At 48.7% G+C, this 14464-nt stretch overlaps 1 protein-coding gene and 1 pseudogene across 3 annotated transcripts in view; one reads left to right on the top strand and one right to left on the bottom strand.

The window, feature by feature from the left end:
• The window catches only part of WBP1L (WW domain binding protein 1 like), an 82069-nt gene extending 74605 nt beyond the window's left edge, over window positions 1-7464 (top strand). For all 3 annotated transcript variants that reach the window (XM_074959435.1, XM_074959437.1, XM_074959436.1), the window contains exons 3-4: window positions 4172-4333; window positions 6014-7464. In XM_074959435.1, coding sequence (XP_074815536.1) covers window positions 4172-4333; window positions 6014-6765 — 914 coding nt within the window. In that variant the 3' untranslated portion in view covers window positions 6766-7464. The remainder of the gene's footprint in view (window positions 1-4171; window positions 4334-6013) is intronic.
• A 4208-nt stretch (window positions 7465-11672) lies between these two features.
• LOC141991362 (heat shock protein 30C-like) lies at window positions 11673-14237 on the bottom strand (annotated as a pseudogene).
• Window positions 14238-14464: the final 227 nt, after the last annotated feature.

The raw sequence follows: 14464 nt of genomic DNA, 5'->3' as shown, positions 1-14464 counted from the left end.
CCGCACTGCCATCGCCTCCTCGCCTGCTTTTGCAGGTTCTGGTTCTGCATATACTGCATGATAATGCAGAAGGTGTTTACGATGCTCATAACTGCCGCAGTGATCTGAGCGGGCTCCATGCTTGCCGTGGTATGGCGTCTGCAGGAGAGCAGAGGTGCAGGGGAAGCAGTGGTTGGATGACCAGTTTTGCAGACCTATGGCACCGTCTGCTGCCAGGACACAACAGTTGAGCAGGCTGCACGCTTGCCGTGGTATGGCGAGATAAGAGCAGCCGAGCAGAGTTGCAGCGGAAGCGGCCCTGAGAAACCACCAGGAGAGCAGAGTGGTAGCGGATGCGGTGGATGACGACGATGGTTTGCAGACCTACTGCACTGGCTGCTGAAAGCAGTATGGCGCCCGCACGGAAAAAAGTTGCGAAACGATCGTCTGCCGTTGCTTTCAAGGAGGGAGGGGCAACTGATGACATGTACCCAAAATTACCCGCGACAATGTTTTTGCCCCATCAGGCATTGGGAGCACAACCCAGAATTCCAGTGGGCGGCGGAGACTGCGGGAACTGTGGGATAGCTACCCACAGTGCAACGCTTCGAAAGTCGACGCTAGCCTCGGTACTGTGGACGCACTTCGCCGACTTAATACGCTTAGTGGGGACACACATAATCGACTGTATAAAATCGCTTTCTAAAAAATCGACTTCTAATAAATTTGACTTAATGTCATAGTGTAGATATACCCATAGAGACTAACAAATTTGGGAGTGGATAGGTCACTACAAAAAGTCATTTTACCTCAGCTGACACTGACACCTTCTTGTCAACTGTTGGAAATGGGCGACATCCACCTTGATTGCATTGGCCTCGTTAGCACTGACCCCCCACTTGGTAAGGCAACTCCCATCTTTTCACATTCTGTAATATATGTGTATGTGTGTGTGTGTGTGTGTGTGTGTGTGTATGTATATATATATATATATATATATATATATATACTGCTTACTGTATTTTTCACTCCATGCATCTGATGAAGTGGGTTTTAGCCCACAAAAGCTTATGCCCAAATAAAAGTCTCTAAGGTGTCACAAGGACTCCTCGTTGTTTTCACATTCTTTTCTGTCACCCTTACAGTAAGCCCGGCAGAGTAGACTAGCTAGAAAAACTGCATGGGAGCTTTAAACAGGACTTACCTACAGATATCAGGAGATGCAGCGTACTCCTAAAACATCAACACTTCTGGGCACAAGATAATTTTCCTAGAGGAATGGAAATCTAATTGTATAATGAAAGAGAGATCCAGTACTTCATCTGCTTGGCCAAGATAGGAATTTGGGCTGATTTGTGTATCTCCCATTGTCAAGACAAGGCGCCATTCTAAGAGCTTGGAGGCACAGTAGATTGTATTTGTTTGTTTGAACTGAGTACAATGAAATTATTCAAAGTTAGTGCTGTGGGTACACTACTTTCTGTCCTAAGTTTGGAATGAATGATTGCTCATTCCAGAGATTTCTAGGTTTTTCTTCCTCCCTCTCCCCACCTTCTAAAAGTAAACCTTAACTATGCAGATGCTCTCAGCACCTGTGTGTGTGTGTGTGTGTGTGTGTGTGTGTGTGTATTTGTAAAGGGGCACTGCTAAGTAAGTTAGGCCAAAAATTAGGTTTAAAAAGAATAAACCAGAGATGAATCTGAACCAAACACCCCTAAACATTGTGGCTAGCAAGGCGGAATCCTATGTAAAACAGATATTTCTAGAAATATTGTCCTGGTGTAGAGTGGTTGGGGCAGGTTTGCTTTTTGGAGAGAGGTGGATAAAAAGAGTTTTGTTTTAAAATTCCCTTGTGAAAAAGCATTGTGTTAATGCACAAAAACCAAAGAGTTTGAACGGTTGACTTTGTTGTCCAGAATGAGAGAAATGAAAGCAGGAGTGACCACAACCAGTGGAAAACACTGGTGTGGGTTTTTTTGAAAAGTTTCCTTTTGGATTATCAAAAGTGCTGGACTACAAAAGGAAATTTTGTTTTATGTTTCAGAAGTTTGTTACTCACATTCACGGGAATTCAAACAAAAGGGAAATGTACGAAAACAAACTTCGCCTCTCACTGATTTTTGGGCCTTTATGGAGTTTTTCAGTGTCCTAAGTAAGGATGTAAAAAAATTTTGAGTTCTTTCAGAAGTTGCAGCCACAGTTGCAGTAGGATGGGGGGGGGGGGCTGCAGGGTCCTTTACCCTCCAACAGGGGGTGGATAGCCTCCTTCCCCCCAACCCCTATTCCTCCTAATCCCAGGAGAGGCCTATCCCACAGGGTTGAATTTCCAGTTAGGTCTTTGGAGACATTTGGCTGTTATTGGGTGTGTGTCAATCTTTTCTTAATTCAATAGCTAATTTTTCAGCCTGTGCAATTAAAGGAATACAAAATAAAGTGATGACATGCTATGCCAGTATTCTGTTGCCTGCTCCCTGCTTGCTTCTGTCACGAGAAAAAGATCTGCTTTTTGTGAACAACTCAATTCATACCCATTTCGTTAATACCAGAGTGGGGAGGTCTGAGCCCTGCACCCTAGAGCAGTGGTTTTCAAACTTTTTTACTGGGGACCTAGTTGAAGAAAATTGTAGATGCCCACAACCCAACGGAGCTGGGGATGAAGGGTTTGGGGTGTGGGAGGGGCTCAGGGCTGGGGCGCGGGGTTGGGGCACGGACTTACCTTCGGCAGCTCCCGGTCAGCGGCTCAGCTGGGGTGCACCATGGACCACGCTGTACCCCAGAAGTGGCCAGCAGCAGGTCTGGTTCCGTGTCACTCTCGCTCGCAGGCACCACTCCCACCCCTCCCCCAAGCCAGCCAGTGGGAGTGCGGAGCCGGTGCTCGGGGCGGGGGCAGCGCGTGGAGCCCCGTGGCCTCCCTGCCTAGAAGCCAGACCCGCTGCTGGCTCCTTCCAGGCCACAGCGCAGTGTCGGAAAAGGTAGGCACTAGCCTGCCTTAGCTGGGCAGCCCTGCCAATGGGACTTTTAACGTCCTGGTTGGCGGTGATGATCAAAGCAAGGCGACCCACGGTTTGAAAAACACTGTCCTAGAGCTGGCCCCAGCTGAGACCCCGGGAGGCCCTCTGGGGGCTGGCACTGCTGTGGCCCCCCTGTTCCAACTCCATGCCATGCAGGAGGCACGAGCCCTAATTCCCCCCCACTTGTCTCCTCTCACCAGAGCCTCCCATATCCCATCTCTTAGGCAGCCACAGAAGGTGAAGTCCTCAAGGTCGTCGTCCTCGTCCACCCTCTTCATGTGTGCCAGGTCACACCAAAGTTTACATATTCGGTAATTTACTAATGAGAAATGTTAGTCTCCAGTCAGATCAATATCAGACTTGTTCTCTGTCCTTAGATTACAAAGGAAGTCTAACATTTGTCAGGGCCCTTCATATACTGCGATAGGCGCCGACTCCATGGGCGCTCCGAGGCTGGAGCGCTCCCAGAAAAAAGATAGTGGGTGCTCAGCACCCACCAGCAACAGCTGTTCGAAGGCTCCCCCAATTTGCTGATTGGCAGCTAGGGGAGGGGCTTGGGGCAAGGGGGAGAGCAGCAAGCAGGCTGGGGAGGGGTCAGAGCGGGGGCAGGAAGAGGTGGAACAAGGGTGGGGCCTCAGGGGAGGGAGAGGAGTGGGGGCGCGGCACCCCTGGGGAAAAGAGAAACTCAGTGCTGATGTATGCTGCTGCTTGGGTGAGATCTATCGTTTGAAGCTGAAGTATCCTTCTGGTCTAGAGTCATCTGTTTTGCCATCATCAGCTCTATATGGAACCGTATTTTTTGCCTAGAACAAACATTTATGATGGGTGAGATGTTTGACAGGAAGCATGGTGCCTGGACAGCTTGGAGCTGTGTCCCCAGCATGTTCGTGATCTCTCCCAGAACTCTGCTCTTTCGAGTGCTGAAGCACGTATAAAATTGCCCAGTTTGTTGTTAGGGTCAATATATCGCTGTGGAGCCTGGTTGTAACCTGTATATTTTTGAACACAAGTGTAACATATAGAACATCTGCAGACGTTGCAGCTTTAGGTTTGCACCTCATTGCTTTAAATATTATCCCATAATCTTTTCCACTGCATCTTGTGTGTACTTCGCATTTCTCCCCCCACGGAAATGAATTGCACTGTGAATAACCGGTTCTTCCCTCCCTGTTTGTTCCCAGGGTTCTGGCTGGTGTGGACTATCATCATCATACTTAGCTGCTGTTGCGTTTGCCATCATCGGCGTGCCAAACACCGCCTCCAGGCACAGCAGCGGCAACACGAGATTAACCTGATTGCTTACCGGGAAGCCCATAACTACTCAGCTCTGCCATTTTATTTCCGTATGTACTTCCTACAGATCTTCCTTGATGCAACAGGGAGCAGGCTGGCTTTTGAAAGAGTAAAGACCAAAGAATTCGCCATGTCGGGTGGAGGAGGGGAGAAGCTGCTGGGTCAGAGGGAGAGGTTGGGGGCTGCTGCTGCCTAACTTGTGGTTTGTGGAGAGAAGGAGGTAAATTCTAGCTGCCTGGAACATGTGGCCCTGCTGACTCTGGAAGCAGAACTGTGCCAGCAACAGGGCCTTTATCCCTGTCATTTTTCTGCTCCTGGGTTATCTGTACCTTTTCCTGGAGCCATGGAAAGGTTTTTAAAAGACTGTATTCAGGAGAGCTTGGAGCAATCTTTCTTTGATACGCCTGCTGTGTAACCTATTTTTGCAGCTGGTTTGACTGAGGTAAAGAAAGTGGCTTGACAGAGATTGGTCACCCAGGGGCCAGGTGGGAATGATGACTCAGCTGTGACCCTCCTGGTTCCCAATCCTATACTCTGCCTACTAGACCATGCTAGATTTCCAGTGAGTTAACAGATTCATTGTTACTGCATCTGTGGGAGCTATATTGGCAGAAAGAGGAGAGAGTGCAGTTGCCCTGATGCATTATGATATGAGGACATTTCCCTTGAAGTTATACTGTTTAAAGAGTGTTTTGATCAGTTGCTTAATTCAGTCCACTTCAGCCTGTTTTGTCTCCTTAGGAAAACCTTTAATTGATTTGTGGGTCCATTATAAGCACAAATATAGTGTTCCCCTAGCCACTCATGGTGATAGGGTTTCACTATGGCCACACCAGAAATACTGAATCCAATATTAAAACAACATAGGGGCCAAGTCTCTTAATTTTATTCTAGTTGCTGCCTCCTCTTACAGATGCAAAAAGCTTCAGGGGGGTGAAATCTTTGATTTTATTTTTTTTTGGAAATGTAAACACCAGTGATTAGAGAACCCCAGCCTAGCAATCTGTGAAGTCACCTAGTCAGTTTCCTGCAACCAATACAGGATTATTCTCTGCTGTAATTTATAGTGCACCGTTCAGGGTGGTCTAATAGCTAAAGCATGGGACTGGGAGTCAAGAGATCTGGATTTTATTCCCAGCTCTGTACAGACTCCCTCTGACCTTGATCTGGTCACGTTCTCTCTGTGCCTCAGTTTCCCATTCTCTAAAATGTGATGATTACCTCCTCACGTAGGGGATGATGCTAACTCATTGTTGCTTGGTTTAGAATCCAGGGGTTCTCAAACTTCATTGCACTGTGACCCCTTTCTGACAACAAAAATTACTACACAACCCCAGGAGGGGGGACCAAAGCCTGAACTCGCCTGATCCCCACCATCCTGGGGGAGAAGAAGGGGGCAAAACCCAGCCACACTGCCCCAGGCTGAGGGGCCAAAGCCAAAGCCCAAGGGCTTCAGTCCCAGGCGGCAGGGCCTGTAACCTGAGCCCTGCCACCCAGGGCTAAAACCCTCGGGATTTGATTTTGGGTGGTGGGGCTTTGGCCCCGGGCTCCAGCAAGTCTAAACCAGCCCTGGCGACCCCTGTAGGTCCACCCCACAGTTTGAGAACCGCTGGTTTAGAAGCTGCTAGAGATGGGCAAAGTATCATAAATTACGTGAATGACATTGATCTATTTTAAATAACAAATTTCATGAAATTGCACATGAAATAACTTCTACCTCCCGATTTTAGGATTTTTGCCAAATTATTTACTGCCTCCCTATGAGGAAGTGGTGAACCGACCTCCAACCCCTCCCCCACCATATAGTGCCTTACATCAGCAGTGCGTCCCAGCGGGTGGCAACAGCACAGTCCCAGATACGCCAAGAAACCTCCAGCCCGCACAGACAAGCTCTCCTCCACCGCCAGGTGGCACTAACAGCCGCACTGACAGCACTGGGTCCCTCCGTGTCCGGGACCCTGAATCCTCCATGACACTGGCTGAACAAACTGTCACCAAAATGCAGGGTACCGAGCCAGGCAGCTCCAGCACCGGCCCTGAGTTGGAGGAGATGGCCGATCCTGTGTCCTTCCCGCATAAGGATTCCGAGAGCAAGGAAGAACTGCTTAAAGATTACAGCTGTGAAAGCTTCGACCATAACAGGGCTATTCCCGATGCCAAGGACAAGACACCCAGCAGACACCGCCGTTTCACTGGCGACTCGGGAATTGAAGTCTGCGTCTGCAACCGGGGCCACCATGACGATGACCTCAAGGAGCTTGATGGGCTCATTGACGATACTTTGGATGGGCCTCTGGACTTCTGTGACAGCTGCAGTGGCCGCCTCCATGGGGATGAGGAAGAAGGGCTTTTCAGTGCCTCCGAGGAGCAGCACCGTGAACATAACCACCACCATCTGCCTCAGCAGCCGGTGTGTGTCCTCCTGAACACCATAAATGAGCAGGACTCTCCAAACTCTCATACCAATCACCCTCCCAGCTAAAGTGGCTGAGTCATAAGGGAGAGTCTATAAAAGGAGTAAGAACAACTTTTAAAAAAGGTCACACAAGCTTTTTTTTCCCCCCCCCCAGATGTAATTTTGGGAATATCCCCAAAAGCACTGCTTGGGAGGGTGGGCAACTGCTCCTGTTTTTTTAAAATCGCATCCCTCCGCCTACACGTAGTAGGGACTTCAGTTTCAAAACGAGACCTTTGTAAAATGGAACTTTCCTAATGATGATTTTGGTGGTGGATTATTACTGTTTGGTTGGTTTTAGTTTTCCAAAACTTGCTTTATCTTGCAAGTCATAAAGCTCAGCAAGTTTAACCCTGTGAGGATAAGAAATACAGTATGGCTCCACCCTCCAGGTGTCTTCCCAGAAGCACACAGCTTCTGATAGCACTGGCAGTCAGCAGCCCAAGAGTTCTGGTTTGATTAGTGCTCTTGAGGGAGTAGAGATAATCCAAGTTTTCCCCCAAACAATAAATCACTAAATCAGAACAGTGCTGTAATCTCTGGTGCTTCAGCAACAGGTAGTGGTGTAGGAGATTCCCCACTTGATGCTGGTAACTGAAGGACCAGTTTCTTCCAGACAGAATATTAGTCTATAGCATGCAAGTTACTAAAAGGGTCACAGAGTTTGCCTTTACATACTCCTTTTTTTTTTTTTTTTTTTTTTTTAAGGCAAATATATTCCTTTAATCAATGCCTCTCAGAGCACAGCTATGAGTTAGAATCCAGGCAGCTGGGCTGCCTTTCCAAGTACTGTGGTCTCTCTACATGACATTCAGCTTGTGTGCTGCAAAAGGTTTGGCCTTTTTTTTATTTTTCATTTTATTTTTGTACCCTTAGGGCAGCACTTTAGTTAAGATGATAAAACAAAAACCAGGGCTGTCTTTGGCCAGTGTGCCTTCAAGTTTCAGTGATGCATGTTGAACAAATGGAGAAGAACCTCCGTCAGTTGTAAAAGGATTACTTACAGCGGAGACCTGTGCAGTATTCTTTTTTTTTTAATCCAAAAGTTTGGTGCGATTCTAACGCTGACCACTTAAAAGAAATGAATGTCTAGGGTTTTTTCTTTTCTTTTTTTTTTTAAGGTGGCAACTGGCTACTGTATAATGTCTGAGCGTGTGTGTGTGACTGCAATACATTCATGCATGTCCTACTGGTAACATGAAACCTGCTGTAAGACTGCAAGAAAATTTACTGTAGCTTTGCTTTAATAAACAGTAGAGTTTTTGTTAGTATAAAGGGAAGGAAAAAAAAACAAACAAACAGCTGAAACTAACATTCCCTGGAGCGTTCCTGTGGAAGAGGGCAGGACTCAATCTATATATGAAGTGTGCTTGGGTTCCCCTCTAGCTTTCCTTTACTTATGGTCATCTCGATCATTACTGTTATGGAGGGAAATTGAAACCTTAACGCAGGCATTCAGATTTGATTGATCGAAACCAAAATCAGTTTTCAGTAACGTGGAAACCAAATATAACACCTTTTCTGATAACTCGCGTGTGTGTCATTTTGTGAACGGAGAACAAAAATCCGTGTTTACATTTTACTTGACATACACTATGTTCTGCTGGTAACAAATATGGATTGTTCAAGGTTTCTCATTTAAATACTTTACCTCTCTACTGAAGATCGTGCATTTTAGTTTCTGCTTGTTCATCTGTAATGGGCAACGTTTTTTAAAGAGCAGCCATTTCTCTCCCCTCCCCCAACAAACAGCCTTACATTAAGCAGATGTTCACTGGAACTAGAATTGCAATTTCTACAATAGGGTGCATTGAAACAGTCTTTCATTGAGATTCGTCAGAGCCCGTTCCATGCTATGGTGTGCGCATGTGGTTAAAAAATACTCCATGGCACATTAATTGTTCTGACTGGCTCTTTGTACAGTATGACCAGACTTACAGTGGCTCATACAAATAGGGAACTGATCATTAGCTGCAAGCCTAGGAATTCTATTCCTCGCCCTTCCCCCATGGAGAATTGTTGCCAGCTGCTGTGCTCATTGATCATTTCTTCCCTTTGAGGAGAGAACTAAAATCTGTCCATCTACAGAATTGACGTGCAAATTGTTAAACTCTCTTCCTCACATATTTCAAGAAAGCTTAAAAAGCATTTAACAACTTTCAGAAAGCAGGATTTTAATAATAAGAATCCTATACTGCCACCTTCTCCTTCCTCAACATTTCCTCACTAAATCCCACGTGTTGAAGGTGGCCTCACAGACATTTAGGAGAAGAGCTCTCCTTGTTAGTTTGCACACTCTGCCTTTTCAGTTTAAGGGTAAGGAAGCTCCCACTTCAGTTCTCTCAATTTTCAAGATCCTCTCCAGCAACAAAGGAAAGTGAGTTGATAGTCCTGACGTTTCTAAGGTGAGAAACAAGGTCTTCCATTGTGCTTGAAAAACCCTTTCTGGCTGCCTTCGTAGATCATAAAGAAGCAAAAAGGGCACAATTTTTTTGTTTTTTTCCAAATCATCTTTACCCTTGTGGTAGAAAGATCCTGTGACCAGGGTCTCAGATGGGCTCAGGGAAAATCACTAGTGTAAACTTGGCCAGGTGTAAAGGAACAAAAACAGGTTCACTTGGCTGCCACCGTGTTCACACAGGGCACCACCTGCCACAGTCTTACCCCACAGCAGCAAGCAAGGCACTGGTAGCAAAGAGAAGTCCCGCATCAGGCCTACCTCCCCTCAGGGAGGCTCTGACAGGCAGCAGGCTCTCAAGAAGTTCCTGGCTCCAGCCAGGCCCCTCACACAGAGTGGGGGCTGGGGGTCTGTTCTCTGTCCTAGCCAGCTCTAAATGAACTGTGCTCTTCCCTTTTAACCCCTCCCTCCAAGCCTGACACCTGCTGCAGGGGTCATGGGGTGGGACTGAGGTAGCCCACAGCAGTTCGTTAACCCTTTCCTGGCCAGCGTGGGATGTCTCTTATCTCACACCCTCCCCTTCAGGATGGTACCAGGGTACCATCAGCTCTCCCCACCTCCCTTGGGAGAATAAGTCTGCGTTTCGGCAGGCATTTCCCACCTTATGTTGTATTTTAAGTGAGTACAGCTGGATAGGTACTTGTCTTTCATGGTGGTTAGCCATCACAGGAAGTTGTCATCTGTGATCAGGGTGAATGGGTTTCCAAGAGATAATATCAGAGCATATCCATGGCCCACTTCATCACCAGATTTATAATCCACTTCATCAGCACTACTACAGATTTCTTAATCCATGCACCGCTACAGAGTAGGGACCGAGTGGCTAAGCAGCAGTTCTGCAGAAAAGGACCTAGTGGTTACAGTGGATGAGAAGCTGGATATGAGTCAACAGTGTGACCTTGTTGCCAAGAAGGCTAATGGCATTTTGGGCTGTATTAGTAGGAGCATTGTCAGCAGATCGAGGGACGTGATCATTCCCCTCTATTGGGCATTGGTGAGGCCTCATCTGGAGTACTGTGTCCAGTTTTGGGCCCCACATTACAAGAAGGATGTGGAAAAATTGGAAAGAATCCAGCGGAGGGCAACAAAAATTATTAGGGGGCTGGAGCACATGATTTATGAGGAGAGGCTGAGGGAACTGGGATTATTTAGTCTGCAGAAGAGAAGAATGAGGGGGGATTTGATAGCTGCTTTCAACTACCTGAAAGGGGGTTCCAAAGAGGATGGATCTAGACCATTCTCAGTGGTAGCAGATGACAGAACAAGGAGTAATGGTCTCAAGTTGCAGTGGGGGAGGTTTAGGTTGGATATTAGGAAAAACTTTTTCACTAGGAGGGTGGTGAAGCGCTGGAATGCGTTACCTAGAGAGGTGGTGGAATGTCCTTCCTTAGAGGTTTTTAAGGTCAGGCTTGACAAAGCCCTGACTGGGATGATTTAGTTGGGGATTGGTCCTGCTTTGAGCAGGGGGTTGGACTAGATGACCTCCTGAGATTCCTTCCAACCCTGATATTCTATGACTCTATGACCAGGCCTTCCTTCTCAGTGATGGAGTATGCCATCTCTTGGGGATTCAGCTTCCAGCTAATGTATAGCAGGAGATATCAAGACTGTTAGACTGATTTCCTACCCATCCATGTGTCAGCAAGGCTATTTCACAAGCTTCTGACTAGCAGCCCTTCCTAGCCCCATGATGGGGGCTGCTGTGGTGGAGAATCCATGCACAAACCAGAGATAGGACCCCGGAGTCCCAGGAACTGTTGTAGCAGTTTTGTGGTGGAAGCAGGTCAGGCTTTCAAGGTCTGCACTTGATAGGCAAGGGGCTGGACCTGGCGCTTCCCCAACATGTATCCCAGGTAGGTGGTTTTCTCCTTTCCTGTTTTGCACTTAGCTCTTCTAGGTACCTGAGGATGGGCACCACATTATTTAAATGGATCTCCTGGCCACAGCAATAAATGAACATGTCATCCAAATAAACCATGGCGTATTGGGCCTGTGGCTGGAGGACCCGGTCCATCAGCTGCTGAATGGTTGCAGGTGCTCTGTGGGGGCCACATGGTATGACCTGGCATTGATAGAGCCCATACAGAGCAGAGAAGGCAGTCTTCTCGTGGGATCTGGGTGCAAGAAGCATCTGCCAGTGTGGTGGTGTAGTTCGCTTCACCCTACCACTCTAGTATCTTGTCCTCTCTGGGCGTGGGAGAAACTGATGCAGAACTGGGAGGTGCCATCTAATTTGAAGGCCAACATTCTAGGACTTCTCCACTCGCTAACTCCCAGTTCCAGCATGGTTTGGAGCTCCTGTTTAACAACTTACCACATCTTCCTGAAAAGGAGCCAGAGGGTGTGTCTACCTCTGTGACCTGCTTGATTTCGATAGCATGATAGGTTAAGTGTGTTCACCCTGATTCACGGTGAAAAAAGGGAAAGAATCTGCTGCACTTGGACTTTCTGTGCTGACGGAAGGTTCTCCCCTACTTTAGGCTATGCTGCCTGGGCTCCTAACTCTAGCAGATAAGGGTCTATGAACAAGGCTCTTGGACATCCCAAGGTTTCAAGAGGTTTTCATGGTAAACTTAGGTCCATTTCTTCTTATCCGATTGCCTAACTTCATCATTCATTGGCTTCACCTGCTATGCTATGTCGCAGGACCCCTTCCATTTCGCCGAAAGCTTGGACACAAAACTGGGGAGTAATAAGGGTGTATGATCCCTGAGTTTAAACACTCTAGGGCGAGCCCCATTGTGTACGTACTCATGTGCCTGCTGGGCACGAATGAGATTCTCCATTGTGAAAAGTGGCCGGGGCCTTGAGCCTCTTGCGGAGTTGGAATATGTACTGAATTAACGTTTTCTGCCCTGCAGCCCTGCTCCTCCCACATCCCCCTTTCTAGGTCTAAGATACTGGTGGGTTCTCCCCCATATCGGAGTTCAAAGGGCAAAAAAAAAATAGAAATTTCAGTACAGCAAACGGGGGAGGGTCGGGGGGGGGACAGTTGATCCTATTGCTGCAGATCCTTGGCCTGATCCTTGGCTTAGGCCAAGAACTTCTTGGGCATTCTTTTCAGTGTCTGGTATAAGCACTCCACAGGACTGTCCATTTGAGGGTGGTACAAGGTGGTCTGGATGGTTTTAATCTTTGACAGGCTACGTAACTCCTTCATCAGCCATGACATTAAGTTGGTCCCCGGGTCGGTGAAGATCTCCCAGCGCACATCCTACCCTGGCAAAGACATTTATCGATTTAGTCGCGATGGTCTTAGCCTTCCTAGTGCATATTGGGATTGCTTCCAGGCACCTCATGGAATAATGCAGTGTCACCAGCATGGTGCCCTATGGCACTGTTCTCCAGGGGCCCAACCAAGTCCATCCTTGTGTATTCAAAGGGAGAGGGTCTAGAGGAACTTTTGAAACTCCTTTTAGGAGGAACTAGCTGATGCTCGGGGCAAGAGCCACAGACCTCACTGATCTCCTTACAGATCCTGAGCCAGAAGAAATGGACTCTGACTCTGAGTAGGATTTTCTCCTGGCCTAAGTGTCCTGCCAATGGTGCGTGAGCCAATCGCAAGAGATCCTGATGCTCTGGCTGCAGTACTGTGAGCTGTCCCCATACTTCCCCCATTTGACTGTCCTCCTGTGAATAGTAAAGCCACTCAGCTCAGATTCTGAACCACAGGAATCGCCTGGTTTGATTGGGGGGAAATTTGTCACCTCTCCATTCACTATGGCCAACTGATTCAGTGTGTCATCTCTCGATTGTCCTCCTGCAAAGTCGGAACCGCACATTAAAATGTTTTATTCTTGAAGGGGGCACCCTTGGCTCCTCACCTGCTTGGGAGTCTAAGAGGGCCTCCTGTTGTCTGGAGTTCCCCTTTGCAGGTCCTGCCTCTTCACCTACTCCCTACCAGCTTCCTGGGTTCCTGGCTCCGGTCTGCTGAGGCAGCCTGGGTCATAGTACCAGAGGGCTCTCCAAATCTCTTCCATACCGCCCCAGAGTACTCCCAGTCCTGAACTAGAATAGCTGGGTAAGTGAGGGCTGAGGCCAGCCCTACTACAGGGTCCCTGTACATTCCTGTAGGATCAGTTGGACCTGCATGCTTGAGTGGAGTTTTGCATTCCCATGGATGTAAAACTATAGTCTCTCCCGGGGGCTCTGGCCTCTACTGAGTGGTCCAGGAGAAGAATTTGGCCACACCCTGAGCAGACCAGTTCTATGGCCTCAGTCCCATTTATTTGGATGGGGACTTTGGCCCAGATCAGCTTGTTTCTGGCATTCTGCCATCCACACCTGCCTGCAGCTGCGCTCCAGGTACAGGCAGTGTCTGCACAGGCGCCAGGGTGCTCGCGTGAGAAGCAGACCATTGGCCCTTGGCAGACACTGATGGGAATGGCGCTCTCGTCTGGCCCTGCCTCCTGCAGATGTAGCACCTCGCTGTGGGGCTGCCCGCCCTGGGGCAGGGAGCAGGGCATGGCTTGGAGAGTCATGTCAGAGAGCAGGAGAGCTGCTCTGCAGAGCTCTAGTGTTCGTGATGGGAGCAGCCTGCAGCCACCAACTCCATTTCCTTCTCACGCTTCCCCACCACCGTCAGTTTCCTGCCTTCTAGTCTCTCTCTCAAGTCATCTGGGGAGAAGCCGCCGACATCCATGGGGAGCCGGTCCTTCTGCCCCTGGGAGCAAGGTTCCTCCCTGCACCCTCAGCCAGGGGCTCGCTGTCTGCCTTGGCTTCCTCCTGCCCTCAGCTTCCCTGGAGAGAAGGGGACAAGCCTGCAGGAGAGAGAGTTTCATTCTTGCCATCTCCAGAGGTGTCTGCATGTCCCCAACCAGCTGATCAAATACGCTGTGGGGAGCCAGTCCCAGGAGGCTACTTGTAGCCGCAGAGCCTCAAGGGGCCAGATCTGAGTGGTGGCCACGCACTGATTGGGAGCATCCTCACCAGGTGCCCGGAGCAGCTTGTCAGTAGCTGCCGGGCCTGTTGGGGCTGCCACTGCCCCTCTGCTCACTCGCTGGGTCACGGCGGACTCTAGGTCGCTGTTTGTGTTCCCCATCCCGTGGGACCAGGGTCGCTCCTGAGCTCAGGACAAACCGCTACCATGACTAACCAAACCAGAAGGGGGTTATATGGCTGTTGCCCCCTTCAGGCAGGGCCGCCCCCTGCTGCAGTTTCACCCCACAGCAGCAAACAAGGTGCTGGTAGCGAAGAAGTCCCGCATAAGGGAGGCGGTGACGGGCAGCAGGCTCTCTCAGAGCGCTAGCTGGAGCTCTGCTCTCCTGC

The sequence above is a fragment of the Natator depressus genome, chromosome 7 (assembly GCF_965152275.1).
Source record: "Natator depressus isolate rNatDep1 chromosome 7, rNatDep2.hap1, whole genome shotgun sequence".
Taxonomy (NCBI): domain Eukaryota; kingdom Metazoa; phylum Chordata; order Testudines; family Cheloniidae; genus Natator; species Natator depressus.
The sequence above is the reverse complement of the archived record's forward strand: the minus strand, read 5'-3'. Positions and strand labels throughout refer to the sequence as shown.